Source organism: Cyprinus carpio, chromosome A7 (genome assembly GCF_018340385.1).
Source record: "Cyprinus carpio isolate SPL01 chromosome A7, ASM1834038v1, whole genome shotgun sequence".
In the NCBI taxonomy this organism is placed as follows: domain Eukaryota; kingdom Metazoa; phylum Chordata; class Actinopteri; order Cypriniformes; family Cyprinidae; genus Cyprinus; species Cyprinus carpio.
In genome coordinates, this window is record NC_056578.1 from 19,393,585 (window position 1) to 19,411,648 (window position 18,064).

At 37.6% G+C, this 18,064-nt stretch overlaps 2 protein-coding genes across 5 annotated transcripts in view; one reads left to right on the forward strand and one right to left on the reverse strand.

Moving 5' to 3' along the window:
* LOC109063077 (coronin-2B) overlaps positions 1-13,821 on the forward strand; it is a 38,048-nt gene extending 24,227 nt beyond the window's left edge. For 2 of the 3 annotated variants that reach the window (XM_042760159.1, XM_042760161.1), the window contains exons 3-12: positions 4,635-4,751; positions 5,466-5,615; positions 5,874-6,038; positions 6,522-6,641; positions 7,257-7,361; positions 7,999-8,095; positions 8,628-8,740; positions 10,168-10,258; positions 10,337-10,476; positions 10,593-13,821. In XM_042760159.1, the coding sequence (XP_042616093.1) occupies positions 4,635-4,751; positions 5,466-5,615; positions 5,874-6,038; positions 6,522-6,641; positions 7,257-7,361; positions 7,999-8,095; positions 8,628-8,740; positions 10,168-10,258; positions 10,337-10,476; positions 10,593-10,760 (1,266 nt within the window). In that variant the 3' untranslated portion in view covers positions 10,761-13,821. The remainder of the gene's footprint in view (positions 1-4,634; positions 4,752-5,465; positions 5,616-5,873; positions 6,039-6,521; positions 6,642-7,256; positions 7,362-7,998; positions 8,096-8,627; positions 8,741-10,167; positions 10,259-10,336; positions 10,477-10,592) is intronic. The other variant, XM_042760160.1, reaches the window with a different exon arrangement.
* LOC109063078 (acidic leucine-rich nuclear phosphoprotein 32 family member A-like) lies at positions 13,617-17,970 on the reverse strand. 2 transcript variants are annotated; one of them, XM_042760162.1, is made up of 7 exons: positions 17,785-17,970; positions 15,589-15,738; positions 15,366-15,488; positions 14,989-15,187; positions 14,777-14,895; positions 14,635-14,689; positions 13,617-14,510 (listed from the first exon to the last, which is right to left on the reverse strand). In XM_042760162.1, the coding sequence occupies exons 1-7, from the start codon at positions 17,836-17,838 to the stop codon at positions 14,446-14,448; spliced, it is 765 nt and encodes a 254-aa protein (XP_042616096.1). In that variant the 5' UTR covers positions 17,839-17,970; the 3' UTR covers positions 13,617-14,445. The 2 variants fall into 2 exon arrangements, with proteins under 2 accessions (XP_042616096.1, XP_042616097.1); XM_042760163.1 differs by lacking the exon at positions 17,785-17,970 and adding an exon at positions 15,912-15,953.
* Positions 17,971-18,064: the final 94 nt, after the last annotated feature.

Sequence of the window (18,064 nt, forward strand, 5' to 3'; positions counted from 1 at the left end):
GAATACTGAACAAGAGGATCGCGCAGAACCTTTGCATGCACGGATATTCCAAGATATGGAATTTATTTATACCATAGTCCAGTGTTTCCCACAGACTTTCTGTTTGTGTGGCATATATAACAAAATCATTCTCTGCCAGCAGGAGGCGCTGTTGGAGTGGTAGAGATCGAGGTAACAGCTGTACACAAAGCAGCGCTCCGCTCACAAGCGCTGCATTACATGCAAGATGAAATGAAAATGACATCCAGTTTTCTGAAGACATTCGGTTTCCTTCAGAAATACAGTGATATAAAAACACCCGCACTCAGTGTATGGGAAACACTGTAGTCTCATAATTGAAGTGTAAATTCTACAGATTACATTGTTGTCCAGTATTGTACTGTCACCAAATTATTATAATTGTAACATACATATTTACATACACAATTATTCAGGTGCATGTGTAATAACTTGCGAAAACTTGATGCTGCAGTAGCTCTTCTTCTTCTTTGTTTTCTCTGATGCACTCAACCAAGTGTTCTAACCATGACCTCGGCCCTCCCCACCTCCCAATCATTCGAATTTTCATAGGCGGGAATTATTTTAATGATATTCTAATGGGCTGCTTTGACGTCACAAAACCCGGAAAACAAGCTGTAGTCCAAAAGAGCCGTTTGTTGTAGTTCTTGAAAAGGGAGTTTTTAAAAACGAAATATCTCCCTTTGGAGTGGACTTTGAGATACACACTACACATTGACTAAAATTCAAAAAGTGAAAAAGCATAATAGGACCCCTTTAATAATTTTGAAGGGCACAAATGTTTGTTTTTGCAAGTTTGCTATCTCCATTACCCCTGACTCCATAGAACCATGAAGTCCCTCACCCAGTGGCTTGACATGCTCTAAACTGAATCTTTCTGTTACAGTGCTCACAGGCCCAGAAAAAAAGCCTGACAAGTGAACAGAGAGCAGATGCTTTTCCTTTGTTTGATCTCTGGCTTTAATGCTGTAAAATAGACAAGCACTGGAAGCTGTAAACTCCTGGTGATTGTCACTGTTATAATAGTGATGTGGACAAATCAATGTAGACATCAATGTGCTCTGGCTGGAACAGAACAGCTTTATATGTCTGCTTCATATGGAAAGATAGGAGACAGGGTTTCTGTATGTTAAAGAGTTCACCCAAAAATGAATATTCTGTCATCATTTACTCACCCTCACATTGTTTCAAACCTGTACAACTTTCTTTCTTCTACATTTTAAGTCCTAAAGATACGAAATGCAAAGTTAGTGAATTTAAATGTGCCTCAAAATTCCACCTCCACTGCAAGTGGATAGAATGCACAAAAAGCACATGCAGAAAAAATTACTCACACACTGTTTATCATTGATATGACAATGAGAACTGTGCGGGCAGCCTCTGATGTCCCATTCTTCTCTTCAGTCTTCTTCTCTCCGCTCTTTATTCTGTCTATTCTTCTGTCCCTCCTCTTTAGTGCATCCGGTCATGCTACACTGCCCAGTGGGCCTGCAGATCCTCGGTCATAGTCTCAGCCAACTTGGATAAACTATCAATAGCACTTTTGTAATGAACATTCAGAGTCACCCAGTTAATGTGTGATGTAGAAGGCCAGCTTTGTGCCCTTAATGTGCTTATTCCACAGTGTTTGTGACTCCAACTGGGCTCCCAGGCCTTGGAAAAGAGTTCAGTCCCTCTGACTTCCGCATATGTGTTTCTTTGGACGCCACGTGGGGCTATTTTTTTCCAGCTTCTTCATCCTCCTTCTCCCTTGTGTGTCTGTCTTTCTCTGTCTAGCACTGACAGCTCCCTGCAAAGTTTACATACTTACTGTAATACTGAGAAATTCTCTGTCACCATCACTGAAATCTGCCATAGAGATCAGAGAAATCACTGTGAAGCTATAGTTCATCTTTAGCGGCATTATGTAACCAATATATAAGCTTTAGTATTTTTGCTTTTTAGCTTTTTATAGCCATATATATATATATATATATATATATATATATATATATATATATATATATATATATATATATATATATATATATATATATATATATATATATATATATATATATATATATATAGTTGTTATTAATATTAATATACTTTTTAAATAACAACTTGTGTGAAGTTTGGCAGTTTAATGCAATTTTGTATTTGTTGTAATGTGTGTATGTAGCTTATTAAATCTTTCTAATGTGTTTATTCAACCCAAGACATTAGTCTATATTACAGAGACAACTGTCTGATTAAGAATAAGCAATCCTCATAGAACATTTGAAATCCAGACACATGGGAGCAATATAGTGGCAGAACATTGGCTTTTCAGATGGAATTCCTCATATGACAAAGGAGCTTCAGTTGTTGAATGGAAACTGCATTCAGAAACCATGATGAGATGGCCCAGGGAAAGAGAAAAAAAAGAGCATGAATAGAAGACTGGTATTCGTGATGATGTCATCATTAAACTGTTTAACCATTTGGAAATGAAACCGTTCCTTTCCTTGACCTGCTAAGCTGCTGTTGACAGAAACTTCTGTGAAAGATAATGTGTAAGGTGGTGCTGTTATGGTTTGGGCTGATATCAGAATTCTTAAAATAATGCAGGCTCAAGGAGGCAGGCACACAGTTACACACACACACACACACACACACACACACACACACACACACACATATATATATACACATATAAAAGGGAGTTAGGCCATCTGGCAACACTGATAGGAAACTGCCAACCAGTTCAGACTTAACATGGCCAAAAGTGCTTTTTACTGGACCCACACCCATTTTTATAATGCCTCAGTTAGGATACAGTAAACTCAGAAACTGTAATGCCCTTTGTTTAGAATTTTGTACAGAAACCATGTAAAATGTTAGAAGAATGCAGGATCATTTTGAACAGGCTTTAGAAAAGCCAGTCATGTTCTGATGATGTGTGCATTTAACATTTATAAAAAATTGTTTCTGCCTCAAGTTTTAGTACAGGTCTAGTGAGTCATAACTCATTCATTATTGTATTTAGCATATTTATTTAAAGAGTAAAATTATCATGTGTATTCAGAAATGTGTTTAGTGTGTGATTAGGACTCATATACATAATAACATCATAATCAAACCCGAACTTCTAAACCTGTATACAAGAGACACTTAGCGTATTCTGGGCTGTCCCATAATAATGTTATATTGACTTAATGTTTAGATGTAGATATTCATGTGACACTAATTGAAGTGTGGCTCAGCAAAGCCATAGAACTTCTCTGCTAAGGATGTTAAATTAGTCCTCTAAGAAAACACCATTTTTTACAAGAATGTGCTATCAGAGTTATGGCAGTCTAGACTGTAGTCTACACATCCACTGACATCATAATTAGTGTAATCACATGGCTGTTCCTCACGCATCATTGTGTTGCTCACAATAGAGGGTGTGGCTAAATATATTATCTCCTTTTGTCTCTGACTGTAAGATCTCAGACAGCGACTACTCAGCCAACACATCTGTCAACAATCGCCTGCCGCCAACACACTCCTACACACAAATCCGTAACTATTTTGCACAAAGAATAACAATAAGCAAGAATTTAAAAAAATAAAATAGAGCGAGGAAACTGAGAAACAGCCATAAGAACCAAAAGCATTTCCATATGACACTTTGGCAAATGCAATTAAAAGATTATTAAAGTGGTCATAATATACCTTTAGTTATTTATTTACTAATTTATTCCCCCAAGGTCAACTAATAATTTTAGTAGTTTTAGTGAAGCAATACTTTAAAGCCACTTTGTATATTTATGTATGTATGTATTTTATATTTTATATTTTATATTTTTTGGCTGCTGTGCCTTTAGTAATTCCCAGTTTGTATAAGTTGTTTTGGCTGTAATAGTTCTAATAAATTTGCTTTTTAATTTGAATTGTTTGTATGATAAGCAAAGGATCAGTCTAAGAGCTGTACATAATCTTGGAAAACACTGTGCCAAATCAGAAATCCTCACATGTATGCAAACATTTAAACGTGTAACTGAGTGCTTTGGTCACAGTAGTAAAAGCTTTGCTATTTTATAATTGGACGTGTTTTCTGTGTTCTTTGGAGTTTTGATCTCCTAAATGAACACCCCTCAAGCAACAGCAGTGCTAATTTAATGCAATAATCTAACACAGAGCAAATCAAATACATGATTTCTATCATGCTAATCTGAGAGAATAGCAGTGTTGCCAGTAGTACTATTGTGTTGAAGGCCTGACCTATAGAGGATAGCGTTATGTCTTTAATAAACGCGCATGAGCTGAACTACAAATCCCGCAGGACCTCAGAAGGAGTTCAATGGAATAAAGTGACATCAAACATGCATGACATCATGACTAACATTCTGTCTACTACTGACGGTATGACTGTAGGTATGTAGCGCCACACAGTGGACGTTTGTGTGTATCTGTGCAGGTGTGTTATTGTCAGATTTTATATACATATATCAGACAACTCATAAAAATGTAAATGTTTTCAACTATCCATATGTATATGTTTTAATCTTGTTATGTCTGTCCATACATTCTTTTGTTTATACTCTTTTAGATTATACATTGGGGAAAAATAAAACATCAGGTCAGTAACCTGTACTTCTCTCTTGCAGTTTGGCCGTATCGACCCTCACTATCCAAAGGTCTGCGGTCACCAAGGCAACGTGCTGGACATCAAATGGAATCCTTTTCATGACAACATAATCGCTTCTTGTTCAGAGGACTCTTCTGTGAGTAAACCTAAAATGAAAAATCACCACAATGGTCAAATTAGTCAGCATCATTCAAATAATCTGTGGAAACCTCTTTCTGTGCAATGAAAACTTGGTTCATGAATAGAAAACCATCATTTACTTTTTTATAACGTGCATGGTTTTGGAAGACTTTTTACCAACACATGAACCTGAAACATTATTCTGTTGAACAGAACCAAAAATATCACTTAAATAGAAATTTAATTTAATGTCATTTGCATGTGTCTAAATTTGTTTTACATAAATCATATGAATTAACCCTGTAAATAATTATAATGTAAGTATAAAAAAATGAATCTATAATTATATTTATAATAATATAAATTAGAGCATAAATGTTAAAAATTACATTAATAAAAAAAAACACACACACACACATACTCAGAAAGATGCCCAAAATGCCTTGCTCAAAATCACAGTATGGATAGAGCAGGTGAAAACATGTGATGATCATGATGATGATTAGCTGGCTCTCAGGAATACTTGATCACTGTAATGCTTCAGTATATGTCCTATGTTGTTTCTGTTATTCGAGACTAATTAAACCATTTATGAAGTTATAGATTAATAACTAACCTGAGATTATTGTTTAAAACTGCCTTCATATTTTAATTGTGCTATTAATTCAGAAGTGCTATTTGCTTGTGTTCTGCTTCTTTGCATCTTTGCGTTTGCACGTGTATGTGTCAGGTGCGAATATGGGAGATTCCTGATGGTGGACTGAGGAGGAATTTGACAGAGTCTGTATTAGAACTGTATGGCCACAGCAGGCGTGTGGGGCTCATAGAGTGGCACCCAACCACTAGTGGGATTCTCTTCAGTGCTGGTTATGACTACAAGGTAATGAAATCTTTTTTAACAATTTGATTTTTTTTAATTTTAATTAATTTACTTTAATTCAGTAATATGAGCTACAAAATGACAACATCAAACTAGTATTTAATCGTTTAAATTAACAGTGTGGACAGTTGGTACTAAAGATTTTATGTGAAAACTAATTCTGAATGTCCAAAATATGAACATGAGAGTGCCACAAAAATAAAACAGTCAAATACACTGAATCTGATATTTGACTACTGTTTTTTTTTCTTTCTGTAGATCCTCATTTGGAATCTTGAGATTGGAGAGCCGGTGAAAATGATTGACTGTCACACAGATGTGATCCTCTGTATGTCATTTAACACAGAGGGCAGCCTACTGGCCACCAGCTGCAAGGACAAGAAGCTCCGCGTCATCGAGCCACGCTCTGGCAAAGTGCTACAGGTGTGGATTGTGTGCGTTTAGTCTTACACACCCATTGATGTAGACACACTCGTGCCAAATTTCTTAGAACTTAAATTGACTTTACATCCTTTTTAAAAAACTGAAAACAATACTGCTCAAATGTTTGAGGTCAGTCATTTTTTTTTTTTTTTAATTAATCAGAAATTAGTACTTTTATTCACCAAGGATGTATACAATTAATCAAAGTTATAGTAAAGACATTTCAAATGTTACAAAAAAAATGTCAATTTTAAACAAATGTCGTTAATTTTAACTTGTTATTCATCAATGAAACTTGAAAAAAATATTAAGCAGCTTAACATCAATAATAATAAGAAATGTTTCTTAAGCACCAAGTCAGCATATTAAATTGAATATTTACTAGAATAATTATATTTTCCGTGAATGATTTGTAAATGCACTATTGAGAGAAATTGTTTGCACAAATGAAAATTTCACTTATTGTTGCTTTACATTGTCAAGCAGGAGGCGAACTTTAAAAACCACAAAGTGAACCGTGTTGTGTTCCTAGGCAACATGAAACGACTCCTAACGACAGGTGTGTCTCGCTGGAACACACGCCAGATTGCTCTCTGGGACCAGGTGAGAACAACCTCTGTATGTGTGTGGGTCAAGTTTTGAAATGATCAGATGACCCTACAAGGGTAGTTCAACCTGAAATCAAACCTGTAAGGAAAACAAATTAATAAACACAAAATATTGTCTTAACTAAACTGTAAATGCTAAAATGTGTCTGTGAGGATCAGGGCTAGGGGTTTGTGTAGCTTAAGGGGCAAGAATATATCATTAGTTTAGTTTAAAGACAAATGAAGTTAATGGAAAGTCTTCACCATGACAGATAAACAAATGTATGTGTGTCTTTGTGTGAATAATTCCCAAAACTCCTCCAGAAATACACATTGTCCCTGATGTCTGCATTACCCTAAAGATTACCATGCTGAAAGTCATTATGTTTTCTTCTCAGCATCTTCCCTGTAATTATTGTGTGATAATCACATTCATTGTTCTTTGTAAGTGTAGCTAAACAGCTACACTCAACTGCACTAATGAGAGAATGTGGGTAAAGAGAAAGCTGGTTGCGTTGCTCTTAGTACATGGTCAGGGCTGGAAGAAAGCACTGTATCGCAAAAATATTTTGTAAAATAGGAAAATTTCTTTCTGCAAATCTGGCTTCAAAGGTATTGTCTCTCATGACAGGAGGATCTGTCCATGCCAATCATTGAGGAGGAGATTGATGGCCTTTCAGGATTGCTTTTCCCTTTCTATGATGCAGACACACGTATGCTCTACTTGGCAGGAAAGGTATTATTACATATTACTCCATACTGTTAAGGATTCTTACATGCTTGTACTATAAATGTGCAAGATGTTCAAAGGTTTAGGGTCAATAAGGTGTTTTATAAAAGTAAGTGTTTTAAAGAAGTAATGCTTTTATTCTGCAAGGCATTAAATTGTTTTAAAAAAAAACACAAAATTTTGTAATGTTACAAAAGGTTTCCGTTTCAAATCAATTATATTCTTTTGAACTTTCTGTACAGCAAAAAAATCCTGAAAAATCATAGTTTCCACAAAAAAAAAAAAAACACTCAGTATTGAAAGCAATGTTGAAAAGCAGTAACACTGAAAATAAAGACTCTTATTACAATATTTGCAATCACATTATTACTTTTGACCATTTATTAAGCCTTGGTGAGCATAAGAGACTTCTTTCAAAAACATTAAAAAAATCCCAATCACAAACTGCTGAAAAGTAGCGTATACTTAGAAATATATTAGATGTATAAATATTATGTTTTAGTTATATACTGAAAAGACATTAATACATCAGTGGGGCATCATACGTTGATATTGCAGAGTTGCTTGAATTGCCATCACAAATGATCACCTTAGGAAAAAAACTGTAATTGTCTTTGAACTGACTTAGATGGTGTATTTGCAGGGTGATGGGAACATCCGTTACTACGAGATCACCCTGGAGAAACCCTACCTGCAGTATCTCATGGAGTTCAGGTCCCCTGCACCACAGAAAGGGCTCGGTAAAACTGAATCCACACCATTTGATGATCACACTACACCAGCAACATCTGTAAAATGGTGTAGGAAACTTTCTAAATTAACCCTAGAATGCAAAAAAAAAAACAATACAGAAACCAAAACAACCTACACATATTGATAAAGGGGGTCAGAATGGCTCATATTGGATTTAGTGGTTTTCTTCATAGAAAGGCATCCTTGATTGATCTTAATTTTAAGTGCAACGAATTAACAAAATATTCCAAAAATCACACCCTATCTAGTCATCTGACTTTATGTCTTTATGTAGTCTAGGGTTAAATCTGGAATTTTGTATGTACAGTATAACCTTAGCACTTTTATCTTCTCAGTAGGACTCTCTCTTAATAAACCAACTGTGTTGTGTTGTGTTGTGTTGTGTTGTGTTGTGTTGTGTTGTGTTGTGTTGTGTTGTGTTGTGTTGTGTTGTGGTCTGTTCAATATCAAGACAAAACCAACAAAGCATTCCAATTACCAGTGTCTAATGTTAAACTTCTCATATGTGTATTCTGATAGGAGTGATGCCGAAGCATGGGCTGGATGTAGGAGCGTGTGAAGTCTTCAGGTTTTATAAGTTGGTCACTCTAAAGGGGCTGATTGAGCCAGTCTCTATGATCGTGCCTAGAAGGGTGAGCATAAGCACCATGAAGCTATTAGTCCACGCTTCCTAATTAAATGAATCATTGAGAGTTCCACTGAAGGATGAGAGAAATTTGTGCTAGACACATCCCTTGTGAGAGGCCTATAGCTGACTATCTTGCCAAAATGGCATTTTTTTAAGCAAGCAGTGTTAAAGGATGGAGGAATCCGTCAGCTCTTTGTTGCTGGTGTAACTGCCGCCTCGGTGAGACGAGAGTAGTGAGCCATGTAATGACCTCCATGAGAGACACAGCACGTGTGTTTTGTTCTCTGTACACAATGGGCAGTGACAGGTTGGCCCATTATCGGAAGGCTTTAAAAACAGTGGGAAGAGCAGCCTCCTATCAACACCGCAATTGTAAAAGACACCCAAATAAATCCAGCGCCAGTTCTGTTTCAGTGCAAAGGGTCCTGATACCTATCAATCCATATCTATCATTCATGATAGAGAGCGAATCAGATGTTGCCCAGCCGACAGTTTAATAAAGGGGTTTTAAAATCAGGACGCAACAAGAGGGTGTTCTGTAAATTTTGGAGGAATAAAATTACAGTGTATTTAACATTATGAATATAGTTATGCATATTATATGCTTTTTCCCCCTCGCAACATACATACAGTATGTTTAAGAATTGTATTTATTTGTGTTATATCTGTTTTTAGCACTATTGCCTTTAACTTGCCATTTTATGGAACTATTTTCTGTAAAGATGCTTTGGAATTATCTTTATTATGTAAAGTGTTATACAAATAGATTGAAATGAAAAAATGTTTCTCTAATATTTTGTTAAAAAAACAGTGAACGTAAATATTAATTAAATGTTTAATATTGTAATATTTTAATATTATTATTTTTTTATTTTAGTTAAATGGCAAACCAAATATACAATTATTATTATTATAATTTCATTTGGGAAACAACACATGTAGTATTTTATTTCATTTATTTATCACACAATACATATTCTTTATACTTTTAGCTGCCTTTATAATTTAGGAAGGAAATCATCATATTTGGAGGTTGCAGACATTAAATGTTTTGAAAACATCTAGGTTTACTCATAGCCGAAACATTAGTCATTTTGTTTTATTTGTAGCAGAAGCTTTGGAATTCAGCAAACCCTCATGAACCTGTAAGAATAAGTCCCTGAATACCTGGGATTATTTTCATACCTGGGATTATTTCCTTTACATCCCTAGTTCCTCACAGTACACTAATTACTGGAGCTTTATCCCTTAGTGTTCTGCACAATGAACAGAGTGATAATAGTGTACTATAATCTGTGAGCCTCTGGATTCCACATATTAGTTTAGACTGAACATTTACCTGCCCAGAGTCAAACGCATCACCAAACACTAATGAAGATCTTACAACTAACTATAAAAATAACAGTAAATCAAGTCCTTCTTTCTTTGCAGTCAGAGACATATCAGGAGGACATTTATCCCATGACTCCTGGGACAGAACCTGCTCTGTCTGCCGATGAGTGGCTCAGTGGAATCAACCGAGGTAAAGACCTGCAGTTATATTCAGAAAAAAAATATTTGAAAAGAGAAATACTGAAATAAAACGACTCGTCACGTCTAGGTCCAGTACTCATGTCTTTAAAAGAGGGCTACAACAGACCAAACAAACTGGTGTTCAAGGCCCCTGTGAAGGAGAAGAAGGGTGGAGTGGTCAATGGGATTGACCTGCTAGAAAATGTGCCTCCCCGTACAGAGAATGAGGTGTAAACACGATTCTGTTAAGATTTATTATGGTTGTTATAAGGGCAGTTTAGCAGATACAGTTTCTAGCTGAGAGGTGTTTATGTGTGTTTAACCCTGTGCTTTATGCTCTGCAGCTCTTGCGGATGTTCTTCAGGCAGCAGGAGGAATTGCGGCGACTGAAGGACGAACTTACGCAGAAGGACATTAAGATTCGACAGCTTGAGCTGGAGCTCAATAACACAAGAAACAGCCCAAACATCAACAACAATAACAACAGCAGCAGCAATGGTAGCAGCATTTGACGCTGGATCTGTGCTGTGTCTGTTGATCTCCTACAGTGAGCGCTGCTGAAACACACAGGCTTCCTTTTCCTAAAACCAAGACCACAGGAGAGCAAGCGCTTGTCTTTATAAAGCAGTGTTTTGCTCTGACCCCCAATGTTGACCCCACAGCTGCTGTGTGCTAAGTCGACTTTATTGGAGTGATGATTCACTAACCCTGTGAAAACTGTCCCATTACATGACCTTCAGCCACACTGATGGTCCACCTGCAGTGGATTGATTCTCTCTATATGGATTGGGTTTGGAACAATCTATTCATTGCATTATCATCTCATAATTGTAGACTACACTAGATTTCATTATTAGAATTATTTATTTCATTTTTTTTCTTTGTGCTACTTAGCCTTGTTCTAAATTGCTTAATAAACTCCATGTAGAGAAGAAACGTGTTTTAATAAGGTCAAACAGACATGCTTCACCAATCAAGCTGTTATCTCATGTAAACACTAGGTCCATTGCATCATTTTGATATGACCCACAGTGCAGTTTTAATATAGAAACTAAAAAACCACCATGCAGTAATCTCACATCGCAGATGATATTTATCCAATTGACATGCTCCTAAATCTAGAAGTATTGGGTTTTACTAATATAAGTTGGGGACTGTGTTGCTTCACATAATTTATGTGAAATATGTTCAGGTCAGTTTATGAAGGCAATTCAAATGGGTTTTTAAGTTAAATAAAGTTCAGAATAAACTGAGAAAAATTACACTTTGCACCTGATGAAAATATAAAAGTCCACAAATTGTAAAATGCAATTATGAAATGAATTAGTAATAGATGTAGTATTAGATACCTACACTGTATTTCAAAGTAAAGTTTGTAGAGAACGTGAGAAAAAGAACGTTTGGGAATGAGACACGAAAATTGTTATTTTTTTTATTCTGAAAGTTGAATTAATTGCGATTCTTAATTTTAAAGACTTACTGTGATTTATAAAGCATAATGTTACTTCTTTATTACATTTTAAATCAAACATATTTATTGATTTATATTTTCAGTTCATACTTTAAAGTGAAGAGTCTTGAGTAACCATGAATTTACTGTATCCTTGCCGTCCTGTTACATTTAAATTACTGACCTCTTAAACAAATAGCTTCTTAGATTGGATGTAAAATAAATTGCATCGTATTCAACTTTTAACTTTCATTGTAAACCCTTTCAAATGTTTTATTGTAAAGGGGACAAATTCTTTGCGGTGAAATACATTATGCGGCACGAAACACTACAGGTGCAGTCACGCTCCTCAGTGCGCGCTACTCTCTAGAAATTAACGTTACCCTATTAATTATATATTTAAAACATTGGTTTTGCCCAGAACAAACTGGACCAGCTCAAAAAAAAAAAAAAAAAAAAAAAACTTTGCAGGCACATTTAATGGAGCACTTATAGAGCTAATGTGTTAAAATGTTATCCCTTTTAAAATATATTGATCCTCTGATTCCCAAATGAACTAGTTATAAATAACCTCGCTCGACCAGCACGGTCGGTTTGACATTTTCCTGTTGTCGCTATTTAATGAAAACACTATGAGCCTCAAGCTTTGTAAATATTTTGCTTCATAAAACAATAACACAAACCCCAGCATCTTCTGCTTCATTATAATAGCGCGTTTTGAGGTAAAGTGCACTTAAGGTATTCTGACATTAGGGGGCGGTAAAGCCACAGTCTTGCTCACGTCAGCACGTACTGAAAGGCCTACACTTGCCATTAAACAGACTACACAGCATTCTCTTAACATGATAAAGAGCAGTTCGGACACAAGCAGTAGTGCTTAATGAACACTGGGTAATACTAACACTGGGCCTACTTAAATGGGCCAAACAGTGACGAATAGGTTATGTGGACAGTAGCTACATTCCGAATCTTATGCCTGATAATTGTGCATCATTGAGAATTTTGAGATGAAGTGGTTATTAACTTGTTCACAGTGTGAGGTGCCAGAATATTTGTGTTGTACTCAGGCCCCTTTTATCTGGTGTTAGACAAGGCACTCACTGCCTACACAAGAACAATTAATGCTGAAATATTTCAAGCTGACACTTTCTAAAGAATTATGAGGCAAGACATTAGGCTAACCTTTGTCTTTGATTAAAATGAAGAACATTAATATGTAATCACTACTCTGTATTTCACTATTCATTAGGATTAACTGACTAACTACAGCATGTTGTACAAAAGGTAATTGCATACAAGGTAAAAAACCTCTTCCTGATGAAGAGCAATAATGTGCTGAGCCGAATTTACTCAAATGGTGCATCAAATCTAACAGTCTAGACTGAGACAAGCTCAATTTACCTTAGTCTCACACACACACTCACTCACAATGGCAATCTGTTCACACAGATTATATAAAAAACACCTCCGTTACACTGTATGCAATGCTTTCATGCTCATGTTAGCAAAGCACATGCGTGTACAGTAAATATTCATTGGAACAAAAATGCTGACTTTTATTCATGTGAAATCTGAAGTCTTCTTTTTAATAAAAATTGCAATCAGTATGATCTGACAACTGGACACAGCTCAGTTAAAACTATGCGTTCTATTTAAATTGGCATGATGCTTCTGAATATTTACACAATATTCAGTCACATATCATCAAAAATATACAGGCTATTTTCCCTGAGCGTCACAATGCAATTTCACTTCATATCAATTAACCCGTTATATCAGTGGCGAGGTGATATACACTTGCCATCTCTGCACAAGACTTCAAATACATAACCCGTTGATCCAAGTATCACATCTAATTACAATATGCGGATTTTCTGTAGCTGTCAGAACAGAGAACTTCAAACTACCATAGAGCCTGTTGCGTTTTCATTCATTTTATTACAGTTAATGGTTACAACTGAGATTATTTGTGAAAATGTCTGCCATTATCAAAGGGAATCAGAAAAAAAATATATTTGGTCATTATTTACAAAGAACACAAAGCCTCTGAACTATCCACACAAAAGGGAGAAGGGGTTTAGGGCTCATTTGACAAGGGCAGACATTCGACATTAAAAAATAAAGTAAAAATAAAAATCACATTGAGAGGTTGAACTCTGCATGTCCAAGCAGACATCATGATGCGTTCTTCATGCCTAAATAGCACGTCACACGGTGGTGGTGTTGATGATGATGAAGAAAACACCAAAGAAACGAAATACACAAATAAAAGATGCAATAAAAAAGTGGGTTAGAAAATGTTCTTCCTTGTAATCCAGTAGTCAACTTTAAAATAGAGTCAGCCATGCACTTCTAAAAGGTTTTTGGTTGTTTTTTCTTTTTTAATACATAAGTCATCACCAGCATTTAGGCATCAACAGTAAAGACAAGGGAAAAATTACAAGAGCATACTGGTCTTTTTTTTTTTTCTTTTTTCCAACAATAATAATTTTCCACACTGTGTTGTCAGCCATTTGAAGAGCTTTTGGAGAAAATGAAGGGAATCAAACTGAAAGTACAAACCAAACCAAAAGAAAACAACAACAACATCAACAACAAAAAGTCTAAAAACAAATATTTAAATTGTGTCCTCGTTTACACTAACCCACCCCCTACCATCTGAATACCTCCCCAAACCATCGCAGAGTGACAACAGGACAGATATACAGGGGTTAAACGGTCAGATCACGATTGGGGGGAGTGCATGTTCAGTCATCATCTTCCTCCCCTTCCTCATCCAGCTCTCTTTTCCTCTTCTGACCCCGCTCCTCCTCTGTAAACAAAGCACAGGAGATACCAGATGTTTCATTTACTCTTACTCTCACCCTGCTTACCAGCATTCAACAGGTGCTGGTAACCCTTAAAACGTTACAAAGACACTTCATCTATTCACTTACCAACGTCTTCCTCATCATCTACCTCGCCGTCATTTAACTCTTCCTCCTCCTCTTCCTATAAGAGAGCGAAAAAGGCACAAATTGACACCATGTACTATATTTGTAAAAATCAGAGGAATAATCATTATATTCCGGCATTAACCTCTCCGCTGATGTCCTCTTCTTCCTCCTCTTCTCCCTCTTCCTCATCATCCTCCTCTCCCTCTTCTTCATCCTCATCTCCTGGAGCTGCATCTTCATCATACTCCTCCTCTTCTCCCTCTGCGGACAAAATTAGGTCAATGACAAATGAATTGCTTGATCTCAGTTCTCGATCCTGAAGCACGGTGTCAGTCAGACTCTTCACAAACATACCATCTTCATCGTCCTCGTCGTCGTCTAGGCCTTCGACGTAAGCTTCGGCGTCAGAGTCGGGGGCTTCTTTATCCTCTTTGTCATAGCCGTCCAGATACGTCAACTGAGGGAGCAGCTTGAAGACGTTTTCTCTGTAGTCATTCAGGTTTGTCACCTCGCAGTTGAACAAGTCTAAACTTTTGAGGCTTTCCAATTTTTTCTGTTGGGGAAAAAGACAGGAGAACAAATTAATAATAATAATAAATTCATCGCAAGCCGTCTAAAATCCAAGTCAAGCAACAATATCATTATTTAGAAGTGTTCTTCAAGAATATTAATGATAGTAGTGCTTTAAAGTCTAAGATAAACTCCACTATGATACTATGAACGCGTCTTACCAGGGGTTCGATGGTGCTGAGGTCTTTAATTTTGTTGCCGCTGAGGTTGAGATGGGTGAGGTTGGGACACTTCTCTGCCAGTACCTCCAGACCCCCTGAGATTCTGTTATCGCTAAGCTCAAGCTGTGGAAAACACACATTAATAAGACCGGCAAAGACTTCACACAGTCCCAAAATATATTTCTGATACTACTGTAGTCGTAGACAAGAAAGCATCTATTACCTTTTTGAGTTTGTTTAGCTTCGGCAAGTTGGCGACTGATGTTAAGCCTACGTTGATTGTGCTTAAAAATTCCAGTTCCTCAAACTCATCGGTGAGGCCCTCGATTTTGCCCTCATTTGACCGACAGTTGTCGAGCACGAGCTCTTTTACCTGTTGAAAGGGCACGTGAGACGAAATGTTATGATTAATGAATACAGCATTTGTTACAGTCTCCACCTGAGCAGCTTCAAACTAAAGGGGAGGTGGACAAAGCCGCTTAAATCCAGTCACATCAGGGCTGCTTCTAACTTTCGAAGCATGCCACGATCACTGTGTGTGTTTACCTTTATGATGACCCAGCAAAAGGGCATAACATATGCTCCCAACTGGAAATAAAACTAAGGAGATAATCCCATATTGTTATCAGCAATAACTAAAAACAAACAGAAAACCAGCGTCCATTCTTAACAAAATATGATTATGTTAATCAGATTAGAATGAGAAAAATAAAGAGCACAGATAAACACGCCGCCGCGACCGAATCGGGCGCCGTGCAGTTGTGAAGTTTACTTCAGCATGCGGTCTACAGCTCCAGAGAGGGAAGCATATTTCGGTGCTTTGACAAAAGCTCACATTTGACTCCCTATCCAACAAAATGGCTGACTCCGCAACAAGCGGCTTACATTGTTTTCCTGGGAGGTAGAGCATTTTTACTGTAGCGCGTGCGTGCGTGCTCGAACAGCAATGTAAAGACGCGTAAACGATAGCCTGGGTGTTACACAAATGCATTGCATTGTCTTGGAAGGGCAAAAACACGAGGACGGACCCAAGAATTCACGAGTAGGAGGGGCAGAGAGGCGCGTGATAATGCAACGGAGTCGCTCTGTAAGCGAAAGGTATTGACTTTCACGGAATAAAAAATAAATTTCCGTCTTCGTGCACGCTCGATTCTCTGTATTCAACGATTCTGGTCGGTTCAAAGCATTAAGACGGCGGCAACGGTTCTCTGCTCGATTAAATACCGTGCGTCTTTGTTGCTGGTTAAAATGGCGGCTTGTCCTAGATCTTGCAACTAGAGCAGCGCAGCTTCAAGTTGCGTAGCGCTCACATAAGCGCGCGGTCTGTGTCAATAACAAGCTGAGCCACACGGCTGGAAACCTCTCTCTTTATCCTGCCAGTGGAAGACGCACAGAGGCGCTCAGAACACGATTATGACATTTTAATTACGAGGTCTATTACAGCGTATTTAGGTATGCGTACAGGGGCAATAACAGGGACCTTGATAACGCTGCACTGAACTGATCAGAGATGGTGCTTATATGCTTGCGGGGATTGATAAACAGTAAGAAAAACACGGAAGATGTTTAAGAAAGAGAGAGTGCCGATTTGCTCTTTGCATTCCGGCAACATCGTCGACATATAATGCAGGTTTAAATAGGTTTGGGCACCTTTACGCAACTAGATATGCTGTGACACGATTCCTTTCCATATCGCGACCGAACAACAAATGCGCTCGTTTTCCTATCCAAATCAAATAGGCGCGTGCCAGAAGCCCGAGGAAAGATCCCGCCTAAGTATTTACACAACTTTCTTTGATTGAGAAACGGAAATGCTTTAGATTAAGACTCAAATCCGTCAATAAAAGCCGTTTGCCTGGAGAGATGCCACGAAATGTATTTGAGCGATCGGGTTATCTGTCAAATCGTCTGCACAGCAATCCACAAAAATGCGTCCCACAACAAGTTAGCGAACTGGCCGACGACCACCGTGCCTGGCGAGCGTGAATGTTTAACTGAAAATGGATGTGCGAAAGTGTGAGAGAGGCACGAACTGACGGCAGGAGACGACTTTCGCAGCACTGAGGATGCAAAGGAAAAGGGCGCGTTCAGGGGCTACAAAGTTACAAATATGGCTTCTCACGCCGCTTCCCTTGTTTATACACTGAATGCATGGAGCTCTTGCAGTTTCCGACCACAGCATCATCAAAGGCTCTCGCGAAAGTTGGGGAAAAAATAATCGGTAAAACTGTTAAACTTATGGGCCACACTGAGATAACAATATCCAAGGCTCTAGGCTTGTAACAAAGTCGCCGCAAACTTTTCATTCAAGACATCAAGTTGACGCGTGCACATCTAGTGTTGTTCATCCACGCAGAACTCCTCTGACCAACAGTTTTTATTAAAATCATATCACTCAGCAATTAATAAAGATGCTTACGTCTGACGGCGTCCGGTTCCGCAACTCCAGGTGAATTCTCTTTTTCATATCCATCTTACTGAACTCTAAATGAGTGATTTAAACCAAAGAGCGCAGTTAGACTTGGAGTCTTTGCTGCACATTCAGCTATAGCCTCTTAACAAACTAGCTATTGCGAGTCTCACAAACATGATGCCCCAGTGGGTGGGAGTTGGGTGTGGGATTGTCGTCACCGGCGACCAATCAGAAGCGCGGAATGGAATGTGAAAACATACAGAACTGCACTGACGACCAATCAGCG

Coding starts and splice junctions, on each gene's coding strand:
- LOC109063078 (XM_042760162.1), bottom strand. CDS start 17,838: ATGGATATGAAAAAGAGAATTCACCTGGAGTTGCGGAACCGGACGCCG. Junction 15,489..15,588: donor AGCTAAACAAACTCAAAAAG/GTAATAGATGCT, acceptor TGTTTTCCACAG/CTTGAGCTTAGCGATAACAG. Junction 14,511..14,634: donor AGATGATGAGGAAGACGTTG/GTAAGTGAATAG, acceptor CTTTGTTTACAG/AGGAGGAGCGGGGTCAGAAG.